General features: G+C 41.3%; 1 protein-coding gene across 18 annotated transcripts in view; it reads left to right on the forward strand.

Moving 5' to 3' along the window:
- The window catches only part of CACNA1C (calcium voltage-gated channel subunit alpha1 C), a 429930-nt gene that overhangs the window by 284718 nt on the left and 122412 nt on the right, over positions 1–22800 (forward strand). For all 18 annotated transcript variants that reach the window (XM_021389984.1, XM_021389880.1, XM_021389936.1 and 15 more), the window contains one exon: positions 683–855. In XM_021389984.1, the coding sequence (XP_021245659.1) occupies positions 683–855 (173 nt within the window). The remainder of the gene's footprint in view (positions 1–682; positions 856–22800) is intronic.

The raw sequence follows: 22800 nt of genomic DNA on the forward strand, positions 1-22800 counted from the left end.
GTTTGTCTACCCAATTTGAGATTTGAAAAATAAGTTTCATTTCAGAGAAGAGGCCTGAATATCAAATGCCTGCAATAAAACATTGAAATCTAAATTTTCAAATATATTGTCCAGTACTATGGGTGAAATTGCTCATAATTAACTGTGTGCAGAATTGTGAGTATCATTACTTACACTTACAATTAGTGCCATTTAGTTGTGGTTATACCTATAATCTTATGGACAGATTGAGACCTGGCTGAAAATTAGAGCCACCGTCTCACTCTCCAGACGTCAGATTATTGTCAAACAGTTCATCATTGTATTGAGTTGACCACTATTCACACAGATATTTTTTTATAAGTGAATATCAAGTGGTAAAGAATGTTAGAAGGTATATGATGTTGTACATAAGCATTACATGTTAGTTTTATTTGAATTATCAAAGAAATGTTGAGAATGAAAGGATTAAAAAAGGTAATTATGTTCTCCTAAGCATTGGTAAAGATGTAGTCACTCCAACTATTTTACAAATGTATGTAGCAAGGATACTCCTTTCACATGTCTGTCCTGAAAGAATAGAGAAGGCTGAGTGTACTACATATGATATGGATACTTTCTAATGGAAATCAATCTAACTCGTTGTTTTTCAATCTCTTCCTTTCCCTCCATCCGCATCCTGTTCCTCCCTCCCTCTTGCTAGGGAATTTTCCAAGGAACGAGAGAAGGCTAAGGCTCGGGGAGATTTCCAGAAGTTACGGGAAAAGCAACAGCTAGAGGAGGATTTGAAGGGATATTTAGACTGGATAACTCAAGCAGAAGATATTGACCCTGAAAATGAAGATGAAGGCATGGATGAGGAGAAGCCTCGAAACAGTAAGCAATTTTCTTCTGTCTTTCTCTGCTCATAGCAAGAGAGCCTATGCCCACCTGCTCCAGTGCTGAGATTGCCTGTAGGGCAGAGCAAGTTCTTCCTGAGGCTCTCACTGTGCTTATACATGATCTAAGTGGAATGCCTGTTGGAATATGTGGGAGGGAGAAATACATGTAAAATAATTGATATTGATCCACAGATCCTCAGTTTACTGTCTGTAGTACTGACATTAGAGCCTAGTATTAAATAGAAAAAAGATCAATATTTGCTGTTAGAAGTTTGCTACTGGGATAAGTTTTAAAATATACATCTGTCTCCTATTCATTTATTTAATTGCAGTTCAGTGTTGCAGGCTGTTGACGCATGGTTAATTACTTTGAAAGCAAAGGTTTCTAGGCAAAGCAGTGCTACAGTATGGGAGAAGGGCCAGATCAACCCTTTTGTACATTAAGTGGGCCATCTGTGGCTCCACTGAAATCAGTGGAATTGCATTTGCTTTTGCCAGGCTGGAATTAAACTTTCTGACATTTCTTGCAAGGGAATTACCTCTTTTTCTTCTGTTTTGGAGATGAGAATATGTTTGTACAAAGTGAGAATTCGCAATTATATCTTCTTATTAGAAATCCTGAAGAATGATGGGTTTGAAGAAAGCAAAGATTCCTTACATTTAACTACCTTCACTCTATCTTCTTACTCCACCTTGTCTTTTACCAGTATCTGAATCACTTCAGAAATATCTAGCAGTTATCATCGTAGGTCACGAACTTGGAAAATGTCAGAGTTTGAACCTTTAGACAGTTATGCAGCTAACGGAGATGAGCACTACTTTTAGCTTTCCCTACTTATGTCAGCATTATCCCAGCTTGATTTTGGAAGAGAAGACATGAAGCATTTCCCTAGAGCTCCCTTACTACCAAGTAGGCAAATCCATAGGGTGATTTGATCAAAACCATATATTCCAGCAACAGAAGAATTGGGCATTGGAAGGTTAAACATATACAAAAAATCCAAGAATTGTATGAGATGCTTATGATCTTTGAGGAGAGTGAGCACTACTCCGCGTAGTCTCCAGAACACTTTGAGGGGAAAAAAAAAAGAAACTTGTGGGACTCATTAATATCAAGTCATACCCATCATACCCATGATAGCTAAGTGCCCGGATTTGAGTCTCTGGGGGGACTTGCTCAGACTTCCCCAGGACAGGTTACTTTTATGTTGGCATCTTCATAGGAGTTACAGCTTAGTTTCATCATTTAACCTCAGTATTCACCCAGTAATTAATTTATTATTCATGGCCAAAATTTGTGCTTCTGTGGAACACAATGCATGGAAGATCATGTCTGGTGATCCCATTTCGTTTCTTTGTAGACAGAGTTCAATATCAAGAAAAAAGCATCACAGTAATGGATTGTAGTTGATATCCTTATATGACATTGGAGTGGGGAAGCCAGCTGTCACATGATGGGTCATTGAAGTCACCAGCAGGCTTTCCCTTTACTTCAGTGGGAGGTTTCTCCTACAGGCACACCTGGTAAAGAAAACTGTAGCCACAGTGGTAGATACTGTATGAGAACCTGGCACAGCTACACTCTAATTTGAACTTTTTCCTTTTTAATGAGCATAAAAATAATTCCACTTTGGTAAAGGTGTTTTGGGATAGGATAGATGTAGATTCATTGCAATGCAGTGAGGCCAGTCCAAATTTGAGCTAACAAACTCCTTTTCTGGGTAGTGATGTTAAGAACTGGAAGATTACAAATCTCTAGCTTGCTTTCAGTTCTTGTTCAGATTAATAAAGTGACTTTTGTAAAAAAGGGCTTGTAAAATCAGTAATATTACATCTGACAAGTTCTCAAGAGCTTCTCACAGTTGGCTGTTAATGATAGAATTACTCACTATTAGCAAATTAACTTGTTAGCCATTTCTTTTCCAAACTGTTTATGCAGTGTCTTCAGTGCCATTGGTTCTAAGTGTAGCGACAATGGTGTTAACCAGTCTCTACTACATAGCATATCTTTCTCTTTGACTTAATCAGTCTTTACTACATGACAGACCGGGGTTGGGAACAGGTCTTTGCATTGCCTAGTGATATATGGTAGCATTACACTTTTGTTGATAGGAATTGCTCAGAATGTAAAGGAAAGTTGTGGACTGATGTTGGCCATGTACAAGAGACAACTCATGCTAAGAAAAGTCTCTGAACAAGAGAATAGCAGAAGCTATTCTAATGCTCAGATTTAGCATTAAGAAATATTGTTTTACTATGATGGTGGTCAGATGCTGGAACAGGCTTCCTTGAAAGGTGGTTGATGCCTCATGTCTGTCATGTTCAAGAGCCATTTGGACAATGCCCTCAATAGCATGCCTTAACTTTTTATTGGCCCTGAAGTGGTCAGGCAGTTGGACTCAACGGTCTTTGAAGTCCCCTTCCAACTTTGCCAGTCTATACTATTCTACACTATTCAGTGCTGTACCTTGGCCTCCTTCCTGACAAAGGCTTTTTTAAGTATGGAAGTAATGGGTCTTCATGTTGCCTTCCTCTGATATAGAAGCCAATAGCCACTGAATATGAGAGGTAAAGAGCAACACCAGGTTTCCCATCTCCAGCCCCAGCCCTCAAGCCAATAAAGATACCTGGATGCTTGTCCCCCACTCATCAGAGTTGAGGAGTTTGTATTCTGGTCATTTGTATTTCATAAATCACATTCATTTTTCTCTTCTAGAAGGCTGTTGTATATACTTTTGTACAATTACAGGTATCACATTGTTTAAGCTCTGTTTTATTCCCTGATACTTCTGAATTTCAATCTTTATTCACATGTTAAGTGCTACTCCATTTTCAAAGCCAAGTAGATTACAGACATCCTCTCCTAAGGTGTCATATTCACTTCATTTGTTGACATGCTTGATTGTCATGCCCCATCCACCACACAGGAGGAAGAAATTCCTGGTATGCTTACTATACCTACCTATGTGGTTCTACATCTTATATATCCTACTGCATACAAACATACCTTATGCAGAATCATCTCAACCCATCTGAGTGCTGGAGACCAGTATCTTTCTGAAACACACTGGTAAAGGGCAGCTCTGAAAAGGCCCATCCTTTCTCCTGATGCTGTACTGCCCATGGAGCTTGAAAAGGATTTGAAGGAGCACTGTGCAACAAATCAAACAGACAAATAGACACCCTTTCCACAATGGCTTCACATTAAGATAACGCCGCAGAAAAAGCATCATGACTAAGTGACGGAGTGTTGGTTATGGGTGTCTGTGTACATGTTTTATACTGTGCTGATATTGTTTTGGCTTTCATGCCACCAGTCAATCACCAGTAGGGTTAGAGTAGTGGATAAAGATGATATTACTTCTCTTCCAAACGCAATCTACAGAACAAGCTTGAACTGTAAGGGACAGATGACACAGCAGTTCAGACACGAGATTCCCTCAAGAATCCCTTTGGTTTACTGCCCTTGGCACATCTGAATCTCATCTAAGTGTGCTGAACTTTTTTGTTTTGCATTGCAGAGGCTCTAGTGTCTTCCTTGTCTTCTTGTGTTTAGCTCTGAATGAAGGAGCTCAGAAGCCTCACATGCAGCTTCTCTTGAGTGTTAATTAACAATGTTGACTTTAAGGTATCAGCCCTGAACCTTTCAAATAACATTTCACTGAAGTGCACAGGGCAGTTCAGAACTCCTGAAAATGATGTTTTCTTTCAACATACTTTATGATACTATGCAGAATCATAGAATGGCTTGGATTGGAAGTAATCTTAATGATCATCAAGCTCCAACCTTCTGCTGTGAGCGCTGCTGCCACCCAGCAGCTCAGGCTCCCCAAGGAATGCCTCCAGGGATGGGGCACCCACAGCTTCTCTGTGCAGCCTGTGCCAGGACCTCAGTACTCCCTGAGTAAATAATTTCCACCTAATATCTAACCTAAATCTCCCCTCTTTTAGTTTAAAACCAACTCTTCCTGCTCGTATCACTATCAGACTGTAAAAAGTCTCCATTTTTTTATAGCCCTCCTTTAAATACTGAAAGGCTCCAATGAGTTCTCCCTAAAGCCTTCTCTGCTCCAGGCTGAACAACCCTTCACTTTAGTTGTCTTTGCTTTAAATTATATTACACTGATGCTTAGAAGATTTCGGTTCCAGACAGTGACTCACACCATTATTTTGAAGAAGTCATACTAGTTTTTACTTCCTCAATTTCCGCTTGAAAGTTGTATGTGTTTTTTTTTTTTTTTCTGATAGAAATATACTTATTAAAGTAGAATCTCGGCTAATGTAAATCTGCAACTCTGAGATTCAGCAGTTTACACCATCTGTGCTCTTGCCCAGGTACTCTACCTAAACTGAATCGTCTCAAACACAGAGAACATATGTTTCCAACCTCTTTTCTGTCCTTAGCTGCAGAGGCCAGTTTTTCTATCTTCTTTCCCTGAAAAGAGAACTTCCAGCCTGTCAGCCTGGGAACTGCCTCCTGTAAAACAGGCAACAGGAGGAAGAAGGGAAGAGAAATGCACTTGCATCTCCTTTGGTTTGACTGCTTTTGTCAGTCTTTTGGGCACCATAAGACACATTTTGTATATTCCATTGCTTTCCTGAAGATATTGAACCTTGCCCTAAGTCTCACTGAGTGTTTACAGCCCTTAATGAAATGGTCAAGTCCAAGAACTACAACAAGAAGGGCCCCAGTAGAATAGAGGATGAGAAAAGAAGGTGACTGCAGCCAGAGTTGGACAATCTGTGCAGCCTTTAGCTGATGTTCTCTGTAACAGAGTTCTTACCATTCTTCTGAGGCAGTTCTATACCAGTTGTCCATATTCACTGAGGAGCATTCACAGAGCAGTCTGAATTCATCCACTGTGTTTTGGGAAGTGTATGTTTCAGGCAGTTCTTTTTACTTGTTTGAAAACATGCTTTCTCCATTTTGAAGGTATGAGGTAGGAAATGTGAAAATGCTTCTAGGGGCTATTTGTGCTGATGGTTTTCTTCTATGCTCTTTCCCTGATGGGCCTCTTGCAGGGGAAAAAAACACAAATTTGACAGAGGAGAAAAACACATGTCATGGCACAAAGCACATACTGAATTTCAAAATTACATGATAGTGAAGAGAATCATCCCTCCTGTTGCCACAGTAACTGGGAATTTGCCCTTTTTTATTCTTCCCGAGAGTGGTCTGCCGTGCATCTGTGTTGTTGTGGGCAGAAACAGGAAACCTCAATCCAACCCAGATTCTCTTCCTATTGAAGTTAATTGGCAAAATTCACACTGACTGCACTGGGGTCAGAAAAAAGCTGTGAATGGGCGAAGAGAAGTAATTTGACATTTCTGACTGCTCCCTCTGTTTCGCTGTATTTCAGTCTTATTTGGTACTGCTGCCTGCAATGTGAGCACAACCACATTAATATCTATAGGGGTAACGGAGCTTACTGTTTGGCCTGGAGTCTGGTAACAAAGCTGTTCTTTGATTCAGGAGTACTCATTCTTCTAGTTAAGTCATATCCAAGCTAGTAACTGTAAATTCAAGGGCTGATTTGCAAGTAGCCTACCCTACAAAAATCTGAAGTCTAAACGTACTCCAGGGCTCTATTGCAATGGGACCAATTACTGTAAATAATCAGATTTTCATGTAATGCAGCAGTAAAAACACTGCAAGTCAGTGTGTTGCCTATCAAAACATATAGCAAAACTTCAGATTGTGCATTAAGTAATGAAAGATGCAGGGGAGAAAGGCTTGACTGCACATGCAAATTTATGCCTCAGCTCAAGTAGAAGTATAAAATGCACAATGGAAGACGATAAAGTTAAGAAATATAGGTGAGTTCTAAAATTCATAAAAATCTATGCTGTTAAAAAAGAAATAATATCAGTTTTTACTTTCAGAGCAGTTATTCGAGTGTCTTGGTGACCCTTGAAAATATTTACTAACATCTCTTGCAGCCTTATTCTTAGGTGGGCTGCAGATTTTGTCTTACCCATTCAATCACTGTTTCTTATGAACCGTGCTATGTTTTTGTGGCTAGGTAGTATTTAATCTCAGTCTTGTGAGAGTCTTTCCTAGGAGAAAATGATTTTGAAACAGGGAGGAAGTTTTCAGGTGCAAAGTAAAACTTTTAGAAGAAATAGGGATACTGTGGACCATTAGAAACTTCGGAAAATCTTTGGCTTTTGTGCTTTGCGCTTCTGAATACTGGGCCAGAAATAAGGAGAATGGGAGAGGTGAGCTGATGGTTCAAACAGAAAAAAAAAAAAAAATTTGAGAACTCTAGAAACAGTAGCCTCGGTAATATCAACCAAAACAGGGCTCTATTCCTAAGATCTCCAGTTGTACCTAGTTTGAATCTATTACATAACAGGAATAAAATCATGACCACATTTCTCTAAAAGTTCAAGGTTTTTAGGTTTTTTTCTGTCCAGGTCCTGCTGAGTTGACTTCCTTTTACAAAGTCAGCTTCTATACCGTAAGGAGACTCCACTGATTTCAGTGAGTACTAAATAAGTTCCACAAATTATAGTGAAAGGTGCCACTAAGTCCTGTGCAACCCTACACAATTTTTGTGTATTGTTTGACCAGAGCACATTTGAAATGCTTGACTGTATCTATTGATGGAAAATCTGTTCACTCTAATTAATTCTAATTTCATTTGCAGAATTTGTCCCAACGTGTTTCATATACGTATGGAAGGACTTGGGCAACCGCTCCTTGCCAAGAACATACAGACCGATATTTTAGATGATTTTTGCCTACTGTCAAAAAGCAATTAATAAAACACAGTGCTCATGTGGGATTTAAGACAATCTTAGCAAAAGCTCTAAGAGGCACAGTCTGGAAAACAAAACCTTTATCAGTCTAGTTCCTCTAAAACTGGTTGGTGATTTGAGTGTGTGTGTCACACAACCTGGCTGCGTTTTGCTTTCCATGCATAAATACGACAAAATAAAAGCCAGTGTTGTAAAATGATTTATTATCTGTTAACACCTCATCTAAAGAAGAAGAAGGCACAGTATCATCTTCTTTTATCATTGTCCGCTGATGTGGAAAATAATCATCTGGTAACTAGGAAAAGATTAGCTGCAGTGCCAACAATTGTGGGTATTTCACATGGGCACTTGGTAGGATTTTAACAAGGTTTAGCAGCTGTGATAGATTTATTCTCTTTCACCTGAAGACAGAGACAAAATAAGTGTTTTGTGGTTCTTGCTGCACATATTTGATTCTTCTAGGATGAAAAAAAAACCTCCATGCACTCAGCTGCAGAGGTCCAAAACCACAATTTACTTGGATAGGAGCATTAGCAGCTCTCGGACGTGTGCCGTGCCCAATCCATCCACTGTAGAAAGCAGTCCCAGTGGCATTTTTGTACCTTGCCATATTCTAAGTAGCTCAAAAACTGTTCTTCATACAAATACTACAATTTGTGTACAGTTACTAAAATGCTTTGGTGAATGCTTTGTTTTTGTTGTGTGGAAAGAGAATCTCATATTGCAAAATGATTTTGTGCTTCCAGTGTCAAACTGGAGTCCATAATTAGCATATTGCCTAGAAAAGGCTTTGGGGACATTCACTCCTGTGGTCCTTAGGCAAGATTCCTGATGAAGTTGCTGAGGATTTTGCCTTGATAAGGACTTGAGCCCCAACTTGTTTTATCTGAGGTCAGTAACAAAATAGGCAAGCGTCAGCACTGGAGAATGTTGTCTGATGTTAGGACTTGATGCACTAGAGGCTTCTCTACACTCACGTGTGGCTTTTCTACTGTATAGCTATCATCCACCAAAGGGAGAGCATGAGATATTTCAGATCTGATATTACTTACAAGACTGTATAGTCCAGATTCTGCTGTTTGCCCAGTGCTTAGTTCCGCTGGTTAAAATGCCTCTGTATGTGTCATGCATTTGAGCCACTATCACTACTAGCATTTTGATTCCATAACTGTGTATGTGGAAATATGGGATTGCACCCACATAAACTTTTATATCCTGAAATGAAAAAATGACAGATATCACAAAAGAATGAGAAGGCAGCTGTGGTGACAAAAAGTAAAGTTGCTATTTAAAAGTGCAATTTTTGTTGTGTAACTTCCTGTGGGTCTTTTAGGGTGACTGCTTTCACTTCTACCCTGTGTTCCATTAATGTCACTAAAACTATGATGTCAACAATTTGACCTTTCCCCCACTGGAAAAGAAATCTGGGAGTAGATTTCCCTACTGACTGTCTTCACATGTTGCTTTCTGCTTTGTAATCTCAGTTAACAAACAAGGAAGCTATAGGGCCTTTACCCTGGATTGTTTGTCTTCCTCACCTCACCCTTTCCAGGAGGAGAAAGGGTAAGACACTTATAAAGATGGACAAAATTAGTTTTCTCAACAAAGAGAAATTAAAAACTGCTTCAAAGCTATGTTTAGAAATGTTTCACCTACTAGATTGATTCTTTAAAATATAAATATAAGTTAATATTTGGATAGGGAAAAAATGTTATGGCCTGTTTCATATGAGGCAGCCAGCAAAGCTTTACCAAGGGTGGATCATGCTTGATCAATCTGGTAGCCTTCTCTGATGGAGTAACGGCGCTGGTAGATAAAGGAAGGTTAACTGATGTCGTCTACTTGGACTTGTGCAAGGCCTTTGACATGGTCCAGCACCACTTCCTTATCTCTAAATTGGAGAGATATGGATTTGAAGGCTGGACTATTCATTGGATAAAGAATTGGTTGGGTGGTCACAGTCAGAGAGCTGTGGTCAATGGCTCTATGTCTAGATGGAGGCAGGTCGTGAGTGGCATCCCCCAGGGGTCAGCCTTGGGACCAGTGCTCTTCAACATCATTATCAATGACCTAGATAGTGGGATTGAGTGTAGCCTAAGCAAGTTTGCTGATGACACTAAGCTGAGTGGTGCAGTTGACACAATAGTAGGAAGGGAACTGGACACACTCTGTAAGTGGGCATGTAAGAACCTAATGAAATTCAACAAGGCCAGTTGCAAGGTGTTGTTCAGGACAATCCCAGATATGAATAGAGACTGAGAGAAGAACTCATTGAGAGCAGCCCTGCTGAGAAGGACTTAAGAGTCCTGGTAGATGAGAAGCTGGATGTGAGCCAGTAGTGTGTCCTTGCAGCCTGGGAGGCCAACTGTATCCCTGGCTGCATCAGAAGAGGGGTGGCCAGCAGGGAGAGGGAGGTGATTGTCCCCCTCTGCTCTGCCCTTGTGAGGCCCCATCTGGAGTCTGGCATCCAGGCCTGTGTCCTCCAGTACAGGAAGAATATGGAGCTGTTGAAGTGACTGCAGAGGAGGGCTGTGAAGATGATCAAAGGGCTGGAGCACCTCTCCTATGAAGATACGTTGAGGGAGTTGGGCTTGTTTAGCTTGGAGAAGAGAATGCGCCAGTGAAACCTCATTGCAGCCTTCTAGTACTTGAAGGGAACTTACAAGCAGGAGGGGGACCAACTTTTTACATAATCTGATAGTTATAACACAAAGGGGGAATGGTTTTAAACTAAAAGAGGGAAGATTTAGTTTAGATGTTAGGTGGAAATTCTTTACTCAGTGGGCTGTGAGGCACTGGCACAGGCTGCCCTGAGAATTTGTGGATGCCCCATCCCTGGTGGTGTTCAAGGCTCGACTGGATGGGGCTCTGGGCAGCCTGAGCTGGTGGGTGGGAGCCCTACCAACAGCAGGGGGCTGGGACTGAATAGGCTTTAAGGTCTCCAACCCAAGCCATGCTATGATTCTATGATCTAGTTTAGAGAAAAAGGCACATAAAAGCAAAATGATGTTCTGAAAGTCACCCTCCCTCACAGTGTGAGAGCCTCTCATACCACTGCTCTGTCCTTTATTCCAGAATTTTGATTTCATATTGTATCACATAAGGCATTTATTGGTTTGATCAGGATGGTCTGGAACAATTTTCCTCCTCTGGAAAAGCACTGTAGTCATATTATACACTTTGAAACAGTTTTCTTGTTATCCTGAAAGTATGGATTGTTCACTTTGTGATTAACTAAGTTAATCAATAGAATTGTTTTAAATTAGTAATGTAATTTAACAACTCAGCTTTTATTAAAAAGCAACAATTAGGTTCATTGCTCCTTAGATTTCACAACTTCCTAGTTTCTCTTCCTCCCTTTGTGGCTGAAGAGAAGCTTTGATCATAAAAAATATACAAGGAACTGTTTTGAAATCCTTCTTCCTTCTCTGCTGATGGTTACTGCTGTTGTTAGGTAAATCTCATCTAATCCAAATGCAATTTAAGTCAAACCCGCATTTTATGTCAAAGCACAATATGGAGAAGACAAATGGTTGCCTTTGTTTGAATGGAGAGCAAAAGAAGACATTGCTGCTGGTACTCAGGAATACGCAGGACAAAGCTATGGCCAACACTACAGTCTATAACTCTGATTTGTTCCAACATAGTATCAGGAGACCCGGTATTGTTTGGTAAAGCAGGAGAGTGGAGTAACTCTTCAGTATGGGGGAGCTGAGACAAATTCAGGCATGTGTCTGACCCCAGCAGCCAGCTCCTTGTGTGGATTGTGGTGTATAGTGGAGCTCTGAGATAATTAACTGACACTGGAACTGTTCTTGCAATGAGTATCTCCTGTGTCTTCTGTGCTGCTGCTGCCACTGTTTCATGGAATGGAGGGCAGCATGAGAAGTCCAAAACTATGCTAATTTCTGCCTGTAGGCTCAATTTTTTCTTTCTATTCCCTTATAGCATCAAACGGCTCATAAATGAAATAAGCTGCCAGGGTGCTGTAATTCATGTCTGGGGAAAAAAGCTTTTCCTGTCAGATTCTCTGTGACTGAAAAAGTTTTAGTGATCTGCATGCGCTCACCTGTCTTGCAGCTGAGGATCTGGATAGTGTTGTTCAACTTCAGTTTTTCTAGCTTCTCCTGTCCCTGATTCTTGCAACCCGGAGCACAAGGCTACATACACTGAGTACTGCTAGAGCAGTGATGTGTGACCAGCTACAGCGCATAGAGGATGACATTAATGTTGATAGGACATTAAGTTTATCTACTATAAAAGCTATTTCCCTAGTAAAGACTGTCTGGTGAGATAACACCTCTGTTTTGCCTGCTGGAAGAAAGACTTATGTTGATGTAGGAATCCTCTTTAGTACTAATATGTTACAGAGAAATATCTTCAATGGTAAGGCTTTAGAGAGAATCCATTGTTTATATAGCTGGGGAGGACACCTCTGTGCAAATAAATTAATCTCCATCTGCCCTGTTAGGAAGTACTTCTGGAAGGTGTCAAGATTTATCTGCTTACACTGTGATTCCACTTCTCCTGAAGGGACATTAGAGGCAACTGTCTGTGAGAAAGGTGCCATCACCGTACCTTCTGACAGACTGTATGTGCTTCATTTCCAATGGTTAGGGAGGTGCAGAAGGCATTCAGTGCCATGCACTCTACAGAAAATTTTAAGAAAAAATACCATAAACCTTCAATCTGAATATATATATATATACAGCAAGGCCAGTTTTTTTAAGTAAAGGCCTAAAGTATACTCTTGAATCTCTATAAGGGCATTTACAGAATGATTTTCAAAACTGTGGAGTGTTCAGCATTTCCTGCTGAAGTCAGTAAGATTGACCAATGGTGTACATTTGAAAAACAATTATCGTGGATGTAGCCTTAAGTGTCTCTCCACCGAGAGAAAAGCATCAGTGGAGCGGGACTGATAGCAGCTGAAACCCCGAGGACTTTTTTATGTGGTATAACGAACTGTCAGGAGAGAGGCTATGGTGTTCAGCAGTGATGGCTGAGGGACAGGGAGCGTATGTTTGGAGTTAGGAACAACTGCTGGGGGTGAGTATCAGTCATGTTACATTAGTGCCAGATGACATCAGAGCCAAAGTGTGCCTGACACTGTATACACACAAATAAAAATTAGGGGTATGTATGCAAACCAAAGACAGTTTTGGCTCCAAGAAGTCTGAACAGGCAAAAGGCAGTATTATAATTTTATAGTTCCTTTTTTTCTTTCTTTTAACAGGAAAGCAAAGCTAGTATAGAAGTGAATACCACTTTAGACACTTCATGGTATGCAAGGCTTTCAGTATAGACTGGCAGATAAAATATAGCAGTTCGGGCTTTATATTTTAGTGTTGTGCTAGCTGGGAGATCACAGCTGAGGTGGGACATCCAAAATGCCATTTGGTGCCTCATAAGAGCCAACTGAGTGTGGTCTGAGCAACGTCTTCTGGAAAAACTTGGTACTGCTAGAAACCTCAGTGTGGTTCTTGTAAGCTCAGCATCTGAATAGTGTTTTTGATAGAGAGAAGAGCATGATAGGGCCAATGGTAATAGAAGCTGTTCTTCTGTGAGCTTTTTTCCCCATGGTCTAAGTGTGTACTCATTGGGACCTATTCACCTGTCTCTTTTTCTTTCCTTTTATACTTTGTGTTATAACTTGAAGATTTATGCGATAACTACTGAGGTCCAGACCTTGCGTTCCTTGGCCCAGACCAAGAGCTGGGGTCAAACTGGAAAACCCTGAGAAGCTGGGGCAGGCTGAGGGAGGCAGGAGGTGCATTAGCAGAGCTCCCCTGGGGAAGCGTCGTATCCTCCCCTTCCCTGCCTCTGACAGCTGTCTTAGCTCCAGCAGCTCATTGCTTTCTTAAATGGATTCACAAGCAGTCACTCGAGGAGGCAAAAATAATAGTGTTTTGTTTTAAGCGCAAGTAGGGTTAGAAAGCTGGCCCTGCTGTTGTGATGGCAGCACGGTGGAGCAGTGCGATGAGCTGTAGCTGATGGGAGCTCAGTGAGGCAGTGATCTCCCTGTAGCACAGCATGGTGACAGGCTATCTGGGTGACATTACACAGCTGAGCAGTGTGTGTGTGACTGATCTGATAGCCAGTGCTGGCACAGCTGAGGATTGACAGCTGTGAATGGCACTCAGTGCTTTGGTGGAAGCCTGGAAAGCTTGTGGCAGGACCCTGATACAGGCACGGCTGTGATGGAGGAGCAGTCACACGCTTGCACTGTGACCACTCACTTTTACTTACTGAGTGAGAAACTTCCCATCCACTCCAGTACAGTCTGCTAATAGGATAAAAAGCTCTGGTCGAGTTTGCTCCTGAGAAGAAAAACAGGTCTCTCATCTCGGTTATCTCATAAACAACATCAAGCCCAGAGAGGTGGCAGGGATAGGGAAATATTTCCAGCTGGGGAACTGAAAATAGCCGTGGCACTGAGTCTGCCTGCTGACTACAGCAGCTCTTCAGTGAGCGGGATCATAGAGGTAAGTCAGCAGATGAGACAACTGGCCTTTCACATCTTGAGGCCTGCATCGAAATTCAGCTGAATGATCCGTGGATGTTTGTAGTGCTGCTTACATCCTCATTTCCATGTACACGGTTCACAAGGCACAGCATGACGTACCTCACTCCTCCTTGCCTGCTTGAAGGACTGCAGTCAAATGTGACCTTCTAAGTGTGGCACTGAGGGACATGGTTAGTGGCCATGGTGGTGACGGGTTGGCAGTTGGTCTAAATCTTCTTAGTGTTCTTTTCCAACCTTGATGATTCTGTGATTCTATGAAGAGCAAACTGTAGGGGTCTGCGGGGGACCCACAGATAGGTAGATACATGTGGGAATCAGTGGAGATCAGGATGGAGAGGTTACCAACAGCATTAAAATCCAGAGGCTGAAGTAGCAGAAGGGCTAAACATTTCTTCAGTGGCAGAGTTGCATGGATGCTCGCAGATGTGCAGATCAAAATGTAAGTGTATTATCTAGCTGTTTGAAGAACCATGTGCAGAATAACAGGGCTATGTCAGGTCACTAATTACTTGCTTTAACACAGCTGTGTGAGGGAAGCTTGCATAACACCTGCCCACACTAAGCTCAGCTCAAGCTGTTGTTATCAGTCCCTCACTCTCCTGAGTGCTACCAGTATTTGCAAACTAAGAATCTATTATTTCTAGGCTAATATAAAATGCCTGTTCCTTTGGATTGGGGTAATTGACCTATTCTCAGTGCCCTACTCAAGAGATGTAAAACCTTTAATTACTGGTTTGACAAGCTGACTTTAAGGACGAAACTCTTTAACTTCAATTCTTTGCTTTTCTCCTGGCTGCACAGTAACACAGCCTGCCCAGCTAGCATGTCTCATGCTTCTGACTCACGGTATTGTGATAATAGTGTCTAGTATCAGACTAGTCATTATGTTAGCAAAAGTGTCTGAAAGAACACTACATGCAGGAGCAGCACACAAAATTGCAAGCATTTTATTTACTAGGCACAGAATAAAAGTAACAGAGTAGGGCTTAAAAACGGAAATTTATGTGCATTTCATAATAGAAGAGGTGATTTCCATTTCAGATCATGAAACTGAATAGAATCTGTTAGTGAGATCTATGAATACTAGCAAGGGTCCAGCACATTCACACAGCCCTGTCTTGAGACTGACCTGTACCTAATGCATGTGTTTACCTTACCCATCGACCAGTGAGTGGAACTGCTTGATTATTCACCATCAGGAAGGCATTACCCACGATCTTTCTCATGCATCTGGAATGAAGACTGCTATTAGAAAATGTCTGCACTTACTGAGAATTAATCTCCCTCAGGCACTGCCTGAGCCACTCGTAAATTGCATCTTCCAGCATGCAGTTAACATAGAATCATAGAATTGTTTGAGTTGGAATGGACCTTTAAAGGCCCTCTGGTCCAACTCCCCTGCAATGAACAGGGACGCCCACAGGTAGATCAGGTTGCTCAGAGCCCCGTCCAGCCTGACCTTGAGTGTCTCCGGGGATGGAGCATCCACCCTGGATGGTGGCAGCCTGTTCCAGTCCCTCACCACCATCCTTACTGTAAAAATCCTTTTCCTCATATCCAATCTAAATCTTCCCTCCTTTAGTTTGAAACCATTTCCCCTTGTCCTATCAAAACAGATCTTACTGAAGTCTGTTGTAATAGTCTGTCCCCTTTTTTCTTATATCCCCCTTTAAATATTGGATATATGTATGCCACTCTTGCAGCTTGCAGGCGTATTTCAAATTAAATATTCAGTCACTGCTGTTGTTCTTTCCAGCAGCTTCTTCACCTGTGACCCGTCCTCTGCCTAGGTGCCCTGACTGTCCTTTGAAATAATAGAATTTGTCCCCCACATTCACTTTTCATTTGCATGATATTCTGCCAACAAGAGCCAGCCTCCAAGAGAATAATTTCCATCTTCAATACAAGACAGTCCTCAGGGAGACCTCTCTTCTCATTCTCTCACCCCAGGCACAATCCCTGCCCAAACTTCCCAGCCGCAGGGCTGCGTAAGCTCCCCTTGGGAAAGATTTGCGCTGTGAGCTCCCGACTCACTGAAGCATCCAAACACAAGCACAGTCCCCTCTGTCCTGACACATCCTCTTATGTGCTCTAGCTCACGGATCGGAGACCACTTGCCAGGTCTTCAGGTGTCACCAACCTTGAAATGGCTTGTGACAGACAGGGATGTCATAAAACAGCTAGTGCTGCATCTCAGTCACTTTAAAGCTTGGCAATCTAGGCGGTGAGCAGCACTCCCTGGAGTGTTTCTGATGACCTAAGCAGATCAAGTTAGAACTGGCTTCTGTAATTTTTTTGCTTCTCCCAGACTCTGCAGGGAAGATAGATTCATAGGGCTGTGAACTGAAAGAACAAAGATGCTTTTGCTGAAGTAGAGATCCTCATCAAAGTTACTGATTCACCACCCAGGTGTATATTTCTGTGGATGGGCAGATGCAGAAGTTCCCTCATGCACAGAAATTTAAGGAAACATATGACCTGCATTAACCACACTTGGGCTTGAAGCTTTTGTGCTGATAATTTCCACTAATAACAATGCAAGTGAGCAAAATATAAGTAGCCTCGTGATTATTAGAGGGACAAAAGTGATGAAAGTCAGAGGGATATTTTTTCTTTTTAGTTGCTGATTATTCTCTCTTCAGGGCACTTTGTTGCTAATTATTTTATTCATTTTGTTTCATCAACCTTTGGATCCCTTCCCAATGCATAATCTACAGTGTTTGCAGCTCTCATGCACTCATTTGTTAGATGCCTACAATATTAGAATCTTTTTGATTTTCAAGCAAGGTGCTCCTGCTTCTTGTGTCCATGTATCATTTATCGGGTAGATTCAAGCACATTTGGTGGCACTGCTGCTTACCCCACCTTCTTCTGTTAAAAATCTTAAAGAATGAGAGAGAGATCTTGCAGACACGTTCAGAATGTGCAGTTCTGATTTCTTCACTATCACAAAATATTGTTGAAAGAGTCATAGATCCCCTGTGTTTCCCTGGCTTTTATCTTTTTTCTTTTCCTTTTTCCTTTTTAAAAATGTTTTTATTCTTTTTATTATTTTATTGAATTCTGTGGGAAACTAGAGACGTTGCTAAGAAGTATTAGACAGACACCAGAAACTGAGGCTATAAACCACATCCTGGCAATTCAATCCCTAGCACTTTGGTGCATTGGCTGTTGTTCCTAGCAAAGTAAACAATACAAAACATTTATCAGATGAGAATACAAGTTTTAGGATATCATAGAACAGTCCAGATTTAGGGGAGAGACATCTTTCTAGATCTGTTCTGGTAGCAGCTCTATCTCCCTGTGACCCAACCTATCTGTCCTTCAGCTGCAGGGTTTAAAGCAGGTTGCTCTCATAGCTCCTGAAGGGAGAAACTGCACAGCAGTGAATGGGCTCCTAATGCAGACTTAGGTGTTAGCACAGCAGAACCAGCAGTTACCCGGGGAAACCATTCATTTTGCCTTTTCTTAACAGAGTTAAACTCCTTTCTGGAAGGCCCTGTGCTTCTGAGTTATTTGAGCTACCACAGGTTATGCAAAAAATAACTCTGCCCTCCTTGCAGGGATGCGCAAAGAGGGTTTAGAGTTCTTCCTTTCAGATACACATCAGAGCATGTCAGAGGCTTGTAAAGGCCATCTCTTCTCAGGGCCAGAAGTTTGTCTGTGCTTCTCTGAAATGTGCATTCCTCTCACTGGGTAAAACAAAGAAGTATTTGTGGAACGATGTGTATTGCTGTCAATAGTACTGTAAAAAGTAGAAAACTGGCAGCTGTTTAAGGTAGCCAAGATGTTTGTTGTACTAAAATAAGTCCCAAGAAGATTAACTGGTGGCAAGGTAATGCATTTGTAAGCGCACAGTAATCTGCATGTGTTAATGATAGAACTCTTAATCACATGCCTGCACAGCTGACACAGATCTCTCTTTCTCTCTCTCTCTCCTGTTCCTCTTTGTGGATCATATAAGTTCACTAAGCCCATGGCTGTGTCTCCTCAGTGTCATAGAAAGTATACGTGCCTGTGGTGACACTCTGGAAGGGAAAAGGACATGTGAAAGCAAGTCTTTTTACATGAAACATAGGTGCTGCAATTTATATTGTGAAATATATAATTTATATATAAATGAAATGTCAGACTTCCAATACTCCATCTCAGTATTGGCAATGTTCCTTCCCCTGCTCCTGTTGGTAACCTGTGCTGCATCAGTCTTCTCAGCCCATTTTTACTGCAACAGCAAGCCCTATGCTACATCCCAGCTGCTCCATCTTTGCTGCTGGTACACACTGGCGTCAAGGTCTTTTTACCAAAAGCCTTTCAGTTTTTTGACTGAAGCAGATGTAACTGACAACCACTTCACAGCTCTTTATTGCTCTCCTGGATTTGACCTTGAGTGAAACTGCAGCTCAAGCTCTCTCCTGCCAATTGCAGTCATTTGTATGTAATCCACAATTAGGTTGCTCAGAGTGTTTGTATTACATGTATTTAATGCTATGTTGTGCATGTAATGCCATCTTTATGGGTGTTGGCCTCTGAGTCCTTGATAAGAGTTTCCATAGTTTTTCTGGGCTTTTTTTTTATCGTGTTAGATTCACTGATGCATCGTGTCTATCTTTGAGAGGTACGTAACCAAGAGCCTGGTTCCAGGTTCCCTTTCCTCTTCTCCTGTCGAAGCCTTCCTATTGCAGAGCTGAGCTCCCTTTCCAAACAGAAACTCTGGAAGTGTTCCCAAGCCACAACTGTTATATTTTCCTGGAAAAGAAAATCAGAAATAGATCTAGAGAAAACTAGTCACTTACCTCTGCATGGTTTATGCTGTGCATGCTGCTCACATTTAAGAACATGCTCACTGATTGTTCCTGAGACACCGTATGCGTGTAGCAGAATAAAAGCTGTATCTTATTTACATTAATGAATGAGACGAATGAGTGCAGCATTTCCGAACAGGCAATAAGAAGAGGAAAGCTAAGCAATACTCACATATTAATTAAAATGAGAGCTCTCCACAGGAAAAAAAAAAAAAAGATGAGCTTATTGAGATTCTGACAGCTGTCCGTAAACTCATTCATGGAATGATGGGCAGGAGAGGCACCTCGGGAAGCAGGGTTTTTAGGGCAGACAAAGTCATTCACTTGATGCACATTCTGTTAAAGGGAGCAGCCTGGTTATTGTAATTTATTCTTGTTGTGCTTGATGGAAAAAAGAAGTCTTAAATCTCAGCTGGAGAATTCACAGGACTTCTTTGCTCTTTAGATTTGCTTTATAGTTCTGCAGACTCCCACTTGGGAGGCATTAGCATCAGTAATAACTATAGTATTTAGGGCTTATTGTAATGTGTTTCATCTGCAGATCGCAAAGAGATTTGCAAGGTGAGTGCAGAATTATAATCCCCATTTTATAGAAATTGAACAGATACATAGAAAGACTTGGTCATATGGCCAAGGTTACACAATAAAGTGGCAGAGTGATATCAGGTTAATCTGATCTCAAATACCAGCGTGGGCAAAAGGGGGTGATTTACCCTTATTTTCCAATGTCATACAATACCAGCAGAAACTAGAGTGCTGGAAGAACTGGTGTCCTAATGAGCATATCAAAATACACAGTCAGGTGTATTTTTCCTTTTCTTAACCTGAGAACTCACTGCAGGTCTCTCTGAATATGAGTGTACACACTGTTAAGTTATCACACTGTTTCAAGTGAGGTACCCAGTGTAAATGTCTAAGTTAAATGCCCAGCCTGTCCATGTGGTGGAGGGAGCTGCTCAGAAAACCTGTGATAGGAACCTCTCTGTCTCTGGAGCTTAACTCAAATAGCTGAATCAGAGATGTGAAGTCAGACAATGTGAATGGCTTCTGACATATCCAGTTCTAAAACTAATGTCAAGATCTGCATAGTCATTTAGTAGTGTATCCTATTAACATCTGTGACAAGTATATGCTCTGTCTATGTTTGTGGAACCTGGTATCATTTGCCCAGGGATCATCTTCTCCGGGTTTTAAATTCTCACAGCAAGATTCATTAAAGTCAGATTCAGCAACAAGCAAGTGTGGCGACATTATAATCCATGGAGATAAATCTGAATATTAGAATTACTTCCACTGCCAAGATGACAAGTCTGCCATAAATGCAAAATGCAACAGTGGCAGTGATATTTCTGAACTGGGAGTATATATTATTCTCTAAGTGTGTAAAAGGACAAAATATTTCAGTGCTACACAGAAGGGCATTTGAAAGAGCTATCTTCTTACTTGAGCAGTTGGCTATCTCTTGGCAACCTGCCATCTAGTAATTTATTACATGTCCACAGGGCATTTGGTTGGAGGGACATATGTTAGTGCAACTGTAGAGCTGCTATCAAAGCTTGATGCCAGTGACATGGAACAGAGGCTCTAAAAGGGTCTTGCACATCTGTCTGCAGGCATTCACCGGCTGCAGACTTTGTCCTTATTCCTGTCTACTGAGTTTCAGAGCTAGAATTAACACAACATGAAGCATATCTCAGGTTTATTTTTAAGGAAGCAGCGAAATGTAAAATCAGAGTTTAGGTAGTCCAGGAGGAAAATTCTGTATTCAGAGATGAGCCACACTGTGGAGAGATGTAAGAAGTGCAAATATTTCAAAGTGACTGTAGAGTATAAAACATACTGGTCGTTATGGTTTGCATTCTGCTGAAACAATGAAATACCTGCATGCCTTTAAAAAGTTGTTTCATTTCCCTTTGAAAAGAAGTTCCTATAATGCCTTGAGAATGTGTAATTAATGGGAGATTTCATTAACCTAAGTGAATTATGGATGTGATGACCAAAGATAAACCCAAGAAAAGATCACCACGTAAGCAAAGCCGCCATAACTGCATAATAACTTCTGTGGTATCATCATAGAATGGCCTGGGTTGAAAAGGACCTTAAAGATCATCTAGTTTTAACCCCCTTGCTGTGGGCAGGATTGCCAACCTCTAGACCAGGCTGCCCAGAGGTATCCTAGCCATGCGTGGTTGTTAGTAGTTCGCTACTCTGGTTTGGTTTGATATGGCTTGGTTTGGTCTGAAGCAAAATTCCTGCTTAGTGTGCTCTTCTCACTGTTAGCTCCACTGCTGCTCCTGGTGCAGTCATGCAAAGGCATACTGTCTAGTGGAAATTTCTTCTCATTCCTTTAACAACCTCCTCTCACGTATGCCAAGGAGTCACCTATCTACAGTATAGGTTTCTAGTCATTAAACTAATGCCCTAAGGTATAACTTAATACCCCAAGGTATTAGGTGCACAGTTGAATTGTATGCATGGGGATACAGTGGCTGTGGTGTAGTTTGGATACTGAAGTGCCTTGCAGGGCAAAGCTTGTGGTAGAAGGAAAATCTATGGGTCTGCTTCAAGGTCAAGGTACACACTGCATCTGGCAGAACCCAGCCCTGTGGGGACCTCTGATCTGGGTACAAGGAGTTGATTTTTTGAAGTTGACAGGGAGCGACTGCTGTAAGAGTGCATAAGTCACTGATCACATATGGAGCAGGAGATCAGGCACCAGAATTTCCACTGCTAAGTCACTTTGTGCCTAGGTAGGAGGAAATGCACTTTTGTCTCAGCTTCCAAATTTACAAGGAGGAAGTGGTCACTGAGATGGCATAGTCCATATAGCATGATCCTGAACATAGCTCTGGTCTGGACTAGAGCCCACCATTTAGAAAAACATCTCTTCACGATTAAAACATTCCTGTGGTGGATTCGCCACCAGCATTCTTGGTACATGGTTCCAATAATTAATTGCCCTGACTGCAAAAAATGCCTCCTTTGTTTCTAGACTGGAGCGAGGGTGTGGGCACAAGGTCTGTGTCTCTAAGATCTGAATCAGATAAGAAAGCTGTGTGGGCAGTATTTGGTCTACTTCATCTCGTATTCAGCCCCAGTTTATATGTAAATCTTCTGCGGCAACTTCTGTTTCAGGATTTGTTAATCGGCCTGAATGAACCTCATAGCAGCTGTGCACATGACTATCCCTGATATTGAAGGTGAAGTGAGGTGCCACATAAAATTACGTGATTGTCCTGCTGAGAACATACCACATTTGGGATTACAGTCTCCATCTCCTGTCTGTCCTGGCCTTTAACTTTTGGCCATCATTCTTCTTATACATGATAACTTCGTAACACTTTTTACTGTCCTTAACATTTTCCAGCAGTGCAGTGTAGTAAGTGCCTGGGAGTTAGTGCCAGCAACTAGCCTGAAACAGAGAAAAGACAGAGAAATGTGATCATCCCAACAATTTTTCTTTAGCAGCTCCATCACTTTTGGAAAATTTCTTGATGTTGGAAAATTTTAGGAAAAAAAGAACAAGAAATCTCATTCGAAAATGGGCTTGTCCAGATCCTGGCCCTAAGGATCAGGGGAAACTTTGGAACATGTTGTGATTGCCTTAGACTCATTGATTTCAGTAGTTCAGACTGTCAGTCAAGAAGAGTTTTGCCACTGAAATTACTAGAAAAAAGATTGACCCATAAACTTAAATTCAACCACTTCATGTTCTCAGAAGACAAATATAAAAAAGAGCACAAAGCAAGGGGAGGTTATCCTCTGATGGTCTGTTATAATATTTTTTACTTTTATATATCTTATTTTTTCATTTTGTACTTTTAATTCACATGATGAAGTTTTCTGACAG

The sequence above is a fragment of the Numida meleagris genome, chromosome 1, assembly GCF_002078875.1.
Source record: "Numida meleagris isolate 19003 breed g44 Domestic line chromosome 1, NumMel1.0, whole genome shotgun sequence".
NCBI lineage: Eukaryota > Metazoa > Chordata > Aves > Galliformes > Numididae > Numida > Numida meleagris.